The sequence below is a fragment of the Pocillopora verrucosa genome, chromosome 5, assembly GCF_036669915.1.
Source record: "Pocillopora verrucosa isolate sample1 chromosome 5, ASM3666991v2, whole genome shotgun sequence".
NCBI classification, from domain to species: domain Eukaryota; kingdom Metazoa; phylum Cnidaria; class Anthozoa; order Scleractinia; family Pocilloporidae; genus Pocillopora; species Pocillopora verrucosa.
The window spans coordinates 2,893,609-2,907,602 of NC_089316.1; the positions used below are offsets into that span (position 1 = coordinate 2,893,609).

The following is a 13,994-nucleotide window of genomic DNA, read 5'->3' on the forward strand; positions in this document are numbered from 1 at the left end:
ATGTGAGACGTTCAGTATCGATGTGAAACGTTCAGTTTAATGATAATCTGTACAGTTACGTGGTTTTTCGCAGTCTAGTCCTACCACGCACATCTATTTTGAATTGGGAATTGGACAATACAGAGTAAACATCTCGTATGTTTCTTAGAATATGTTGAATTAGTGTAAGTTTTTCCGAGAAACGTTGAATGGATATTTAATTCATACAGGAACTCAAGCAGACAGCAAAACGCAGAACCTTAACGCAAATTGTTCGCTAAAAAATCGGGCAAGAACATCATCTTGAATACAAGTTACCTCAAGGAAAGCATGTATTGATCAACAGACAATTTTTTTTATATTCAACGTACCACACAAAAACAAACAAAACAAAATAAAAAAACTATCACACCGGAATAACAATAACACTCGGAGAAATCGGATCGATCAATTTCTTTCTAAGCAGCCAGGCGAGCGGATCTTACTGTACATCGCAAAAGAACTCAAAGTACGGATTTAAATCAGGAACTGAGATAACAAGAGATACAAATGATTATACAAGTGTTACATGTAAGTTTAGAATGCGTGACAAAGTGTAGAACTGGCGTTGCTCCCTCTGACTCATAAATCATTCAAGCGGATAATTGTCCGCAACCTATGCGGGAACATAAGATAGATGTCTATTTATGTTACCTGACGTTTCTTTAGCAACCAAGATTTAAAAGCTTCTTTTGCATATTTTTCAGGAAAAAAGACGACTATACCGCTGACAAGGAGCCAAATTGACCCTGGGCTCGAGATTGGTGGGCTACAGTTCTAAGTCGTGATATTTTTCACTTTAGCAGCACAAAACCTTTTTTCTTTTCTCTGCACTGAGTTTATTGTAATTTTTAGTTTGTTTTGTTTTGTTTTTTATTATTGTGATTGTATTCATTTTTGTTCAGCCACGGCGAAATGTTTGATTAACAATTAATATCAGTAATATTATACATTCAATGACCAAATAGGAGAAAGAAAACTAAAACAATTGGCTTTTAAAACTGATTTTAAAAACACTTGCCGATATCGATGGATACGGTGATAAAATGCTTGTTGCACACGTTAATACCATGAAGTAATCCTCCTACAACAAATAGTGGTTAGTTTTGTATTTCGTAAGACAGTGGACTTTACGGCATGCGGAATATTTCCTACGCTGGATGAGAGATTTTCCAGACCTAGTACTTTCTCGTAAAAGGCGTTCCCACTGTTGTCTTAGTGATGACTTAGTGATTTCAACCACTTGAGAATACCGCCAAAAAAAAAAAAGCGTTCCAGCCTTGTGGGCGAGACTGAACGATTTCACGGGAAAATATTGCGCTTCCTTCAGTCACCTTCCCCGAAGCTTTGGATAACAAAGACTTTTTATTCGCAATCAGGAAAAAGACTAGCTCATTTTTCGTGCATATGTAGCGCAGAAAAAAAAATCATTCACAAAACTAGATCATTTGTTTAAGTTCAGTTCCGTTTAGAGTTCGGCTTAATTTCCGAACTAAAGGCAACTTGAAATCGAGGCATACCTCTGAATCAAACCTATTAATTTGGGGATAATCAGCAATCGAACGTCAATACTTCACCTTTGGCATCAAATTCTCAGAAAAGCCCACACTGTCGAGTCTTCCTATGACCGCATAAAATTTCAAGCCAACGGTTAAAGCTGAATTTTTCTTTCAAGATCAGAAATACATCAACTTCCGAAGTTTTGAGAATGTAAAACGTGATCGTTGAGCTTGTGCTTGTCTGTATACAAATTTGGAAGAGGCTTCATCTGACTCTGTTAAAAAGATTATGAAGTCAAATGTATGGCAGATTACTTCAGCTCTATGGATATAAACGGTTAATTTTAAACGATGCATACGTCAAGTATAAAATATCTCATAGCACGTCATAGGTTGTCCGCAAATATTTAACAAAAAGCTCTAAATAGATATTTTTTTATTATGTATCAAATCATGTAATCAGCATATATTAAAACATTTCTGATATCGTTATTTACAAAAAGAAATACTATTTACAATAATATCATTAATACAGATATCGCTATTATTCGAGCAGGTTTCTTTACAAACGGAACGTAGGTACAATATTTTCCAAGCCGACACAAATACTGCAACTTCCGGCACTTAACTTGTGGTTTCTATCCGTACACTTAAAAACGTCAATGTTTCTTTCCTTGCGGATTAAAAAAATCATCCAAAATGTATGTACAAAATATGACCTGTATTTCAGTTGATAATTTAATTCACTGATGCAATCTCGTCTAAATAAAAAAAATGTAATGTTCTCTCGCCGATCAAATCACGTCAAAGCTTATGTAGCTGTTTCTCCATTTGAAATCCCAATGGGAGAATGCTTTTTGCTTTCTTTTCGGAAGCGGAGTTGACTTCGCATCTCGCAACACTATGCGATCTAGATCAGTAGCGCTGGTACTCAGGGTTGAAGCTTTCGGAGGATTAAGCTTTGCGCCAGTGATTGCATCGAAAGACTTGGAGCGCGATAGACTTTTACCTCTTGTCATGTAACTGATCTCGTCGGTTTTCGCCCCTTCGTAATGGTTGATAACATACGATGTAACAGCTGTTAATATGGCTGTCATCCACGAGTTTCTTTCGTCCTCGGAAAAGCAACAAAGAGAAAAGTTCTTCCCATCTGCGTTAATCTTTAGGCAGAACTTTCTCCTTCGATCGCCAACCTCGTCAACTTGCATTGAAATGTCTTTCAATGATATCACCCCAAGCGCCAGACCGGTGCAGTAACTCTTCTTCTTGTAATAGAACAAACCAGTCGTTTTAAGGATGAAAAATCGTGCTTTCCATAATTTCCAAACAGTTCTACTCTGTTTGAAAAGGTACCCTTCTTTTAGCGTCGCTTCTCGGGTCGTTAAAATGGCCATGGATCGCTGAACAATGATTGTTTGAACTCAGATCAATGGAATATTTCAAAGCTGAATGTTTCTACGACGATCCGTACAAGTTTACAGATTAATGTGCGAAAATCCTTGAGTATCTCACTGCTTTTATATGGTCAGGATGGATAACCAACAAAGTTTCACCTTTGATTTCGACGGAAACTCCTGACTGTGTAATTGTCCAAGGGATATAGAAGTCTGTTGAAGTAAATCCAACTATAAATGGAGATTCCATTTACGTCAGAGGATTAAACATAAGCAAATGTCACTTCCGGTTTCCGCTTGATTGATTCGTTTCACAAGAGCTTTCGTCCTATTTTACTCGCAGGGCAGATCCTGAAAACCGATAAAGTACCAAAAAAAAATATTGGAAGGGACTTAAAACGATATTTTTCTCCAAGATAAGTATACTTTTCCTTCCTCGATAAGTGGACAAATTTAGACTGCTGGTATAATCGTCACTTTTATTTTTATATTCCCCGGTCCAAAAGTCAGATGATTTCTCATTCAAGAAAAGTGAAACATGATACACGCTGTGACCCAGATTGTCCTATTGTATTGTGAAACTACTTCTCTATTCTGTTCACGGCTACAGCGCGTTTGTTCGAGCATGACCGCACGTACCGAATCGCGGACGTGACTCAAGGCTGAAAAAATGCGTCTGATGGAGGAGATCACAATGAAAGTTTATTCCGTGCTAGTAACGCAACACAATCGGAAGTCACACACTGAAGAGTTTCATCTTCTCCTTGACCGTCACGGTGACCGGCGAGCCGCTAATCGTTTTATGACATCGAGGACGAAAAAAATCAGTTTTGACTTTTTTTTCCTGATTTCTTTGACGTAGGGAATGATTAGTTATCGAAGATGGATAGGGCGGTGCGAAAACACGAAATAAAAGAGAAAATTTAAAAATTTAAAAAACACGAAAGAAAAGAAACTCGCCAGCCAACGTTCTTACAGAAAATCAGGGGTCAATCTTTGAAGAATGCATTTTCAATAAAAAGTTTTCTAGCTACATTCATGGAAAAAATCTTTCTTGAAAAACTTTTTTGAATGCCACGTTATAATTAATTTCGAATTCATGGACACTGAAACACTAAATAAAGCTATGCAAAGTCCTGTCAAAACAATAACGCATATTGGATCATTAACCAGATCATAACAGTCTCTTGTTGAGTTCTATAACTTCTGTAACCAAACTAGGTCACTTCCGTTGGTTCTCTTATTTTAAACAGCGGTGGTTTTATTTGTTCTCAGACCATGTTTAAGATCATTTCCTTTCTGGGAAATGTCGGTAGCCTCAGGTGATGATGTGACAAAGAGAACGCATCTCAGCAAGATAAATGACCTCTTGGAGGGCTGGCTGTGAAGTTGAAGGAGCTCGCTCGTTTATTTCATATGCTCTGGATGGGTGAGTGCTGCCAAACAGGGAGTAGTTTTCTTAACAATTCATTGACTTCACTATTAAGTGTCGTGAACACGTCGTCTTTCTGCACTGGATACCTTGAACAAGGCGCGAGAACTGGCGATGTGCGGTTGACACTCCTTATCTCCTATCCACCCCCTCCGGTCTCGACCTGAACCTCCGCGATCGCAAAGGTGCACGAAGACGGCTCCTCTGACGTGAAGTGAGGACAATAGGTTACTTAAAAATAACTATTAGAACTGGGACGGCCATAGAGAATAATTTTGATAAACCCAATACTAATCCGAGCCTCTCGCATGTTTTCGCTCTGCCGTTTGCCATCGTTCCTCCCATACTGTATGGCGTAACATATCGTTCGAAATTCAGTCAGGGTATTTTCCCTATCGAAAAATTAATTTTTACTGTCTGAACCTTTAATTCTGAAATGTAAATTTCAAGGAAGCTAACGACTGAAAGGTGTACACAGGCTCGGCATTGACAGCAGACTTCCGGCACGAAATTGAGCTGACGAGCGCTTAAACACGATCTCGACAGTAGCGAATACGGAACTTTTGAACAAATGTTGTGTCAGCTAGAGACTTAAATGCAGGATCCTAGGTAAAGGTGCCTAGAAACATTGCATCACCGCTCGAAAACTTGATGAAACATCGACGCCGACACCGGTTTGTACTCGTGCACGATTTTTTGACACTAATTAGTCCCACATAAACGTATCCCTAAGCCATACAACGCACTTTCATACAATGGGTGAATAAAGTCGATTTACATACTAATCGGCATTTTTCTCGCTGACCTAAATTTAGTTCTGACGTGGAGATTGACAGGGTCAACAATTACATGTGCACTACAGAGGAGTTGACTAGACAAGAAACCTCAACAACGCAAATAATTTTAGGCGTCTCGTCGCAAACCACAACACCTAGGATTTGAGATGAGCGCAACACCGCCACGATGGATTTTATTCACAGTACTAACGCAACACCACAAACACCAATACCCCCCTCCTCACGTAGCTGGCCACCCGAGAAAACTTTGGCTGTCGTGTCACTCCCAAGATGTACACCTCAATTCTCTAAAGATTGCCTTAAATTTATCTCTCACCTAAAAATACCCCGAACAGAGAATGGAGCCTTTAACCCTGCCACTGATGTGTGTTACCTCTCCTTACATTCACAATACACTGTCGGACAGACGATTTACGGAAACTAAGAGACTTTTCGTCCGGGCAATGCGCTTTAAATACACCTCCAAATTCTCGGGCGAAGTGTAAGGCATAGAAAATAATGGACTTTCCGAGATTTGGAATAAGGCAGTAATTTGACTTTTTAATTCGCTTATGGCAGAAAAAAAGGCTGATAAACAGAAGTTTGTTGAAGGAAGAGAGGTGATCTCTATTACTGTGATGTTAAGACAGCGTTGTTTTGTTTTTGAGGAAAGAAATACAGGACATGAGGAATCACAAGGTAGCGAATTTGAGAATCTTTATCTTTTGTGCTGATTTAACCCTTTAACTCCCAAGATCTGATTGTTAATTCTCCCCTCTAGCTGCTGCAAATTTTCCTTGTAAATTAGTTACAAGAAGTTGCTGCTAGATCAAGATAGCAACTTCTACCTGATACATCAAATATTCTCACCACCTATGTGCTGGATAATATATGGTTATTGTAGGGAGAAGTAACATGTTAATCATTTCTTGGAGCTCAAGGTTAATTTATCCAAAGATATCCTGGAAAAAGACCATAACTCACTTTGAATACACTCCTACGGAAATTTATTACTGCACACATTTCATAAGTAACAAGAAAACATTATATGATTTTCCTAAGTAAATTACCACCTAATTCATTTTGAAACCCGAAAGAAGATTCGCCCTTAAAAAAATTTCTTTGCCCGAGCTCTAGCTTTTTCAAATTCATTCAGAACACTATTAAAAACAACATCCGGGGTTTCAGCAGCATCGATTCTGGAATGGAGTCCGCGCTTCTTGTAATAATCAACCAGCGGTGATGTCTGCTTGTGATAAGCTTCCAAACGCTTTGTTAGAGTGGCCTCGTTATCATCTGACCGACGAACCAGAGGTTCACCAGTGATCTGGAAACGACAATGTGCTCGTGTTAATTTTAACAAAGACGCTGATCGAAATCAAAGCTAATGGAGTAGTATGGACAGGAAACCTGGAAGGCTTTCTTTTGTGAAGACTCCTGTTTGGTTTAAATGGATCTGAATGTCTACAGGATTAAATATAAATCCTATAATTCTGCAAAGACTGACCAATAAATCAATCAGTAAATTAAAATTTAAAAACAACCAACAAACAAACAAAATATAAAGAAAACTAAAAAAGGAGCAACTGATGCCACTGAATCTGATTAAATAGAAATGAAAATATCATGTCAGATTCATTTTGGATGAAAACCCATGAGCTGATATTGAGAAATGCATTATACGTAATACAGGACCCTTCCATACAGCTTTGTTGGCAAGACAATTCACTCTCACAGTCCCTTTCTTTATCCAGGGGTACAAATAGGTCCCAAAAAATTATACAAGTCAAATTTCACATATAGAAAGTGGGCCATGAGAAAACACAACAGAATGCACTGTAGTATTCCATCCACAAACCACAAAGGGCAAAACATGTAGAGATGTAGCAAACTATCCTACTAACAACCTCCCACTGGGATACAATTTATGTAAGTGTGCAAAATGGATCATGTGCTAGAATGTTATTTTTTCCCTTTTTTTGTTTTTTTGTTTGTTTTTTTTCAATTTCTTTTCGTGAATAATAACATACATCATCAGTCATTGGTTTCTTGGGTGGGTTAAATTCATTGTGGTAAGTTCTGCCACTAGGTTTATGAAGCAATCTGAAAGGTAAAGAAACACAAGAAGTAATGCTATAATCCATTGCCCTTTATCTTTTTACAGATGTTACGCATGAGAGCTGAGTACATGAACATGAACAAAACACACAAACACAATCCAATGACAATACTCAGCAAAAATTAAGCTTTACAGGAAACCATAACCAAAAGAAAACAAATATATATTAATACTGAGCAAGATACAAATGACATAATGATTTTTAAACTCCTTTTACTCCCAGCAGTGACCAAGATACATTTTCTCCTTACTATATCAATACAATACCAAGTACGCAAGTGATAAGAATATAGAAAAAATATCAATTAGGGGATTAACATTTGATCCAATACTAAATTCCCAGAACTAAATATATAAGCTATGTTGGGAGAGAAAGGGTTAATGCTAAGGGTTTGTATCAGTATGGGTCAGGAATAACCTTCATAGGGATTTTACAGGTTAGAGGCACATTACTGTACAAGGGTCGTGTTCTTCTTCGTGATGCCATGGAAGCCATGCAACATAGGAGAGGTAATGAGCAGTATGGGTCAGGAATAACCTTCATAGGGATTTTACAGGTTAGTGGCACATTACTGTACAAGAGTCGTGTTCTTCTACATGATGCCAAGGAAGCCATGCAACATAGGAGAGGTAATGCGCAGTCATAGAGACTGACTAAAAATAAAATTTCCAATGAAAGAGGCCATGATTAAACTTCAGTTGAAAACTAAAAGAGGTAGAAAACATCTGAACATCATGAAATGTCATGGATTATCAATCACAATGTATTAGAATACAATCTGCGTAATGTCCCTTAACCTGTAAAATACCAAATTTTCCAGTGAAACCAAATGATCCAATGAATGAGCTGCCCTACCTTCCAGTTATACGTCGCACCAACAAAGAATCATCAATTCCAAATTCTACTACTGCATCCAGTCCTGTCTTCCTCTGCTCAAGAAGTTCATCGAGCTGGAGGAAACACAAAATTAAATCAGACATTCATTTCACATGAAGGTACATGTACAAAAATATAAAAATATTGAGATAAAAAAATATAGAGGAATAACTTCAAAATGAGGTGAAACAATTACTTCAAGTTTGGCACAGGTACTTTTATCATGAAGCTTTTTCAAAAAACAAATGTGCTTGTACATGCACACTAAAACCAACACCTAACATAATTGCTAGGGGAGGTTAGATATTGTATCAGTAGAGTAGGGCCTGAAGAGGGGGGCCCTCCATATCCCACAGAGGCCACAGTACCAAATTTCCATTGGGCTATTATATGCCGCTGTGTTCTCTTAATCCTTCCACTCCTTGATGTGGCCAAGACATACCTTCTCCTCACAGTATCAATACAGTATTAAGCAGACAAGTGGTGAAAATTTAAAAAAATATCAAGCAGAAGATTATCATTTGATCCAATACTAAATTCTCAGAACTAAAACCATAAGCTATGTATGGCAAACAGTAATTTTTTTTTTACATGTAATACACAAAACTTTATTGGAAACAAAACAAAATAACATGAAAACATTAATTTACAACAGTCAATAAAAAATAACAAAGCAACAAAATGTATTTTATAACCATGGCAAACAGTAAGGAAAATTAGTAAAGAGATTTTGGGAATGAAAGGATTCATGAGTTTTCACAAACATGAAGATGTACATATACAGTAACTCACTGACAAATGTTCATTTTCAGGATGAACTAAACTCAAATTGCAGAAACACGAGTCACTCTGATGGACCACTCTCTCCTGGATGAGCACACTACACATTTGAATACTAATCCCCACTTAAGCAACTTACTAAATTAAAAATAAATACACAGCAACTAGAGGGAAGAATTACAAGAGATATCTGAAAAGGAACAAGGCACATGTAGCTACCTTTTCAGCTTGAACCACTGTTCTTGGAAATCCATCAAGGAGAAATCCATTTGCACATTCAGGTTTACCAAGGTTGTCATCTATCAGTTCAACAACAAGAGCATCGCTAACAAGCTGAAAATGTGGGGTGGAAAGAATCATAAATAAAAAAACATATAAGGTATTTCATCAAACACTTAAGCAGAATGTAACTAGGTACTGATGGGTTATGTGCCACATTGCTAGTGCTTTGTACACAAACCACCATGCAGCCATGATCATAATAAAATCATAAAGTGGTCTGGGTAACAAAAAAGAGAAGAAGTGGCCTTATGGTCAGTCTGTGGCACAGAGGACACAGGAAAAAAGGACCAATATCAGTGAGGACAAGGATTACTTTGTTGTCTTTGATGGTCACTCTGTTGTACAGAGGACACAAGAGAAGTACAATCCAAATCAGTGATTGTCATGGAGACCTGGTGAAATGGAGAGGTTCCAGAAAAAGTATCAAACCTTCCTCTGCTTTTTCCTTTAATTTGTTGGTAGTTTCTTAAACAACTTATGACCCCGTAGTAATCAATTGATGTATATCAATCTTTAAATTCCTCCTCCAACTTATACTAAAACATACATGAAAGTCAGACAGTACAAATTAAAAGACTAAGTTTGAACTTAGCATCTGCAAACACCATGCAAGGATAATCATCACCCCTCTGCCCTCAATCACTTAATATTTTGTGGGCTTCATAACTACATATTGTAATCTGTTCTTTCTGTTCTACGACTTTTGCTTTCTTTGTGCCCCTGGCTTCCCAAAAGACTCTTCCATTGTAAAAGCTACACATACATGCCTCAAAAAAAGTGTTTCAGTATCAATACAGTTATTTCAATGGCTAATTCACATTGAGAAGAGACATTTTGAACATGATCTGAGGTCTTCCTTACCTGTCCAGAGTCCATAACCTGTTTGACTTTTTTACCCAAAGTGGAACCAGATGCCACAACAGCTCTCAGCATATCACCTAAAAATTGGAAGCAGAACACTGTTTTGCTAGGCTGACAGCTGTGTGTTCACTTGTTTCATTAAAAATTTTAGCACATGGACTGCAATGAGTGATAAAGACAGAACTTCTCCTTACAATATTTACACAATATCAAGCAGACACCTCATGAGAATAAAGAAATTATAACTAAGGGGATTATTAGTTGATTCGAATCCAAATTCTTGTAACTAACATTATAGGAACTGTATTGCAGACAGTAAGGAAGATTACTAATGAGACTTTGGGAGTGAAAGAGTATAATATACCTCTTCCTTTCAAAAGTCAAGGCTCCATCACAAGTTTTCAAGGCTAAAATCATTTGAAAAGTAAGGCACATAACGAGGACAATTGATATTCAGATCCTGTAGTGGCAGGGTTAAATTCCGGTTTATTGTTATCGTAAGAGGAAATGAATCAGAGTGAATTTGCCAATTGATCGTGATTCAACAATTAACGTTGAGACCTATTTGTTAAACGAAAATCATACCTGTTGCTAAGTGGCAAACACAATATTTCTCAGCCAGTTTAGGTGCCTGAGGTTAGAAACCAACAACGCGTTAATGCAATATTGTTTATGATCAGTAAGACGAATCATCGAAGCCTTACGAAAGATCGTACGGTAATGTTGCAAAAAAAAAAAAGAAACTACAAGAAACAAAACAAGCAAAATATAAACAAGCCAATGAGTAAAGGCAGAGTAGACTCATCTCTTAAGGTCCACGGAAAATGTCGAAAAACCGAATACGGAATCTTCAAACCTGTGTTCCTTTACCAGCTCCAGGCGGGCCAAGTAAAATCCCATTCACTCCTTTCTTGACAGTTTGAGTCGCTTTTGAAACCATTTCTTGAAGTTCTTTCGGACTAGTTTGTCCTCTTCCACCCTCGGCCTTAAAAAATGTTTGCGAATCTCCCGGTGGGGCCATTTTATTACGGTAAATGAGGGATTATTTATAGCCAAAGATACTACACCGTACGAAACGGCCCACGGTACGGACTACAGAAGATCAAAGGGCGATCTACCGAACTGTGGCCTCCACGTTACGACATGCGCACTGAATGACGCTGGAAAAATAGAAAAGCAGAACCTGGAATCGGACTGAGGAGTCGAAGGATTCTCCAATTAAAAGCAAACTGATACAAAGTAATAGTAAACAATACCACTTTCATGCAAGATTCGCAGCAAAATTTGCACAAATAGTTCACTAAATCGTAAATTTAAACTGAAATCTAGCTGAATGCATTTGTCTTTAGTGCAGCAAAAAAAACCTTCACCACTTCAGCAAGCGGGATCGTAAATGTAACGTGTAAAAATACAAAAAAAATAAATTACCAGAAACTGTCTTATAAAACAAAATTAATTTTTTCCAAACGGTAATAGTGAAAATTGATTTCGGCAGGATCATGGGACAGCAACACGTCGAAAGAATCATAGAAAGTTAATGTTGGAAATGATGGGAGGGAATTTAGTCGATTAATACTTTAAATACAGATACACCGATACTCCGAGTTTTTTCGCTCTGACGAAGGGCTGACGCTCGGAAAGTCAGCTTTAGAAACCTTTTTATTATGGCCACTTACATTATATACTCATTGTAATAAAATATGTTCTTATTGTTCATCGTGGTGTAAGATAGAAGATGAAGTATAGATGACGTATAGATGACGTCATCATCAAAACTTTTTTTAATTCTTTATTATATAAAACAAATAGATTCTAAGTTGCCGTGCGTCTGTTCAGTAATAGATCACAGAGGACGTCAAAATGTGGTAAGAACATCAGTGACACACTCGGCTGCCCCTCGTTTGCCATTTTTTTGTTCTTACCACATTTTGACGTCATCTGTGATCTATTACTGAACAGACGCACGGCAACTTCGTATCGATCACTTTCTTCTCATTGTGAGCGAGAGAAAATTTTCTGCTTAGTCCCTACTATAAGCTCACACAGGTTCAGTGGTCGAGAGGCAATCGATACAAAACCTCGCAATTTTTCAATTTGTCGAGACCTACCCCCCCCCCCCCCCCTTTGTCCTACAATGGCATCGCAGCCTGTGTACTTTCCTTAGGAAAGAAGAGAAAGGACCTGAGGGCGAGGTTGGTTACGTTCTCGTTGCCTTCGCAAACAAGGTGATGTCATGAGCCGTCACGTGATAAGCAAGTAGAAGGAAACTCCTTGAAAGAGGCTTAAGCTTTTCAGTTTCGTTCAACAACACGCACAAAACAGAACTTTGAAGGAAGAACTTTGTCTTAAATTGTGTTGTATTTTTGAATTCACAACTTATCGTTTACATCTTGTTTTCTATATGCTGAGTCAAGGATACAGCAAATAAACCAAAATTTTCAAAAAAATAAAAATTAATAAATAAGTAAAAAAAAGACATCCCTATACTTCAGAGACCATATAATTTTCATCTCAATCACAAAAAAGTATAGATGAAATCATAATATCGACAGTCTTTTGGGATTCCAAAAAAAAGATAAACTAACCTTTAGAAAAACGTTGAAGAATGCACAAAATATTCGATTCAAGACTGCGCCTTTTGAAGGTAACTACGCAGTAGTGCCCAACATCTTAGAATTCAACTCAAATAGCAAGAAATAAAACGTGTGGTTTATAAATAATCATTAATTTGGTTTCACGGGCTTCTTTTTTTTCCACTTAGTTCACCTTTTGGTTTAAATCGATACGATTTGAGTGAAGCCATGATGCGTGCTGAGAGACGTCGTTACCTGGTAAAACTGCGGTATCTGTGGTCCAAATTTAAACGAACTTGAAGACGAAACAGTTTTCGAAAAGTTACGTTACTCTTTGGAACGTAAAAACGTGATTAATGTAAAAGTTTCGTTCCTTCATTTTAATGGCATAGATGACAATCATTTGGACTCTGAAGCCTATTTTTCCATTGATTACTAAGATATGTTTTGATGTAGAAAGTATCTTCATCAGCCATGGGTTTATAGATGACAATGAGGTTTGCACTTCAAAACTTATTTGAAAATTAAAACAATAGCGTTTTTTCAAATACTAGATTTATTTGCTACACTCAATAGGAGACATTGGTGTTATTATCTTGAAATCCATTGAGGGACTCCCCTGGTTCTTACGCATGCTCTTCCGGATCTTCCGCTGGTATAGACGGAGATGTTTCCCTTGTGAATCGCTGTCTGTACATCGTGAAGGTACGTTTGTTCACCATAAACGAAAAGCAAATGAATACACCTGTTAGAGAGGAAAAATAAACATGACGAATAATTATATAAATTAAAACCAAGGTTATTGCACTGGTCAATTTATCTAAAGGTATGACCTGTCTAGGGTGGAGGGGTAATATCAGGTCCCACGGATCCTACGTGTATGGGGGTGGGGTTATATCAGGTCCCATGGATCTCCTGTGCACTTTAGTGGAGTTATATCAGTTACTATGGATCTCATGTATACGGTGGTGGGGTTATACCGGGTCCCATAGTTCCCCTTGCACGGTGGTGGGGCTATGCCAGGTACCATGGAGCCTATGTGTAGGGGGGTGGAGTTATAGAAGATACCTTGTGTTAGGGGGGAAGGAGAGGGGGATATATAGGAGAAAGAACATGGGCTCAAAGTCTGAAAATGGTCCCTGGCATGTTTAATACTCTTGACAGTTTCCCTTAGTGTCACATGGAGCCAATAGCACCGCAAAGGAAACAACTTACTGCACAGGAATGCGCGAACCACCGAGGCAAGATAGTTGAAGATTCGCATCTAGCTTGGTTGAGAGACAATTCCGGACTAGTCATGACACTCAGAGGGGGAAACCGAAACTTTAACGTACATCTCACAAAAGTGGCGCAGGCAAAATCAAACCGGTGTGGAGTGGGTTT

General features: G+C 37.9%; 2 protein-coding genes across 2 annotated transcripts; both read right to left on the bottom strand.

The window, feature by feature from the left end:
* Positions 1–1,959: 1,959 nt before the first annotated feature.
* Positions 1,960–3,126, bottom strand: LOC131768569 (rho GTPase-activating protein gacFF-like). The gene has a single exon (XM_059084291.2). The coding sequence runs from the start codon at positions 2,909–2,911 to the stop codon at positions 2,312–2,314; it is 600 nt and encodes a 199-aa protein (XP_058940274.1). The 5' UTR covers positions 2,912–3,126; the 3' UTR covers positions 1,960–2,311.
* A 2,983-nt stretch (positions 3,127–6,109) lies between these two features.
* Positions 6,110–11,144, bottom strand: LOC131768576 (adenylate kinase 2, mitochondrial). Its single transcript, XM_059084300.2, has 7 exons — positions 10,895–11,144; positions 10,624–10,669; positions 10,039–10,115; positions 9,115–9,228; positions 8,095–8,189; positions 7,150–7,222; positions 6,110–6,446 (listed from the first exon to the last, which is right to left on the bottom strand). The coding sequence occupies exons 1-7, from the start codon at positions 11,057–11,059 to the stop codon at positions 6,228–6,230; spliced, it is 789 nt and encodes a 262-aa protein (XP_058940283.1). The 5' UTR covers positions 11,060–11,144; the 3' UTR covers positions 6,110–6,227.
* Between the last annotated feature and the right edge of the window lie 2,850 nt (positions 11,145–13,994).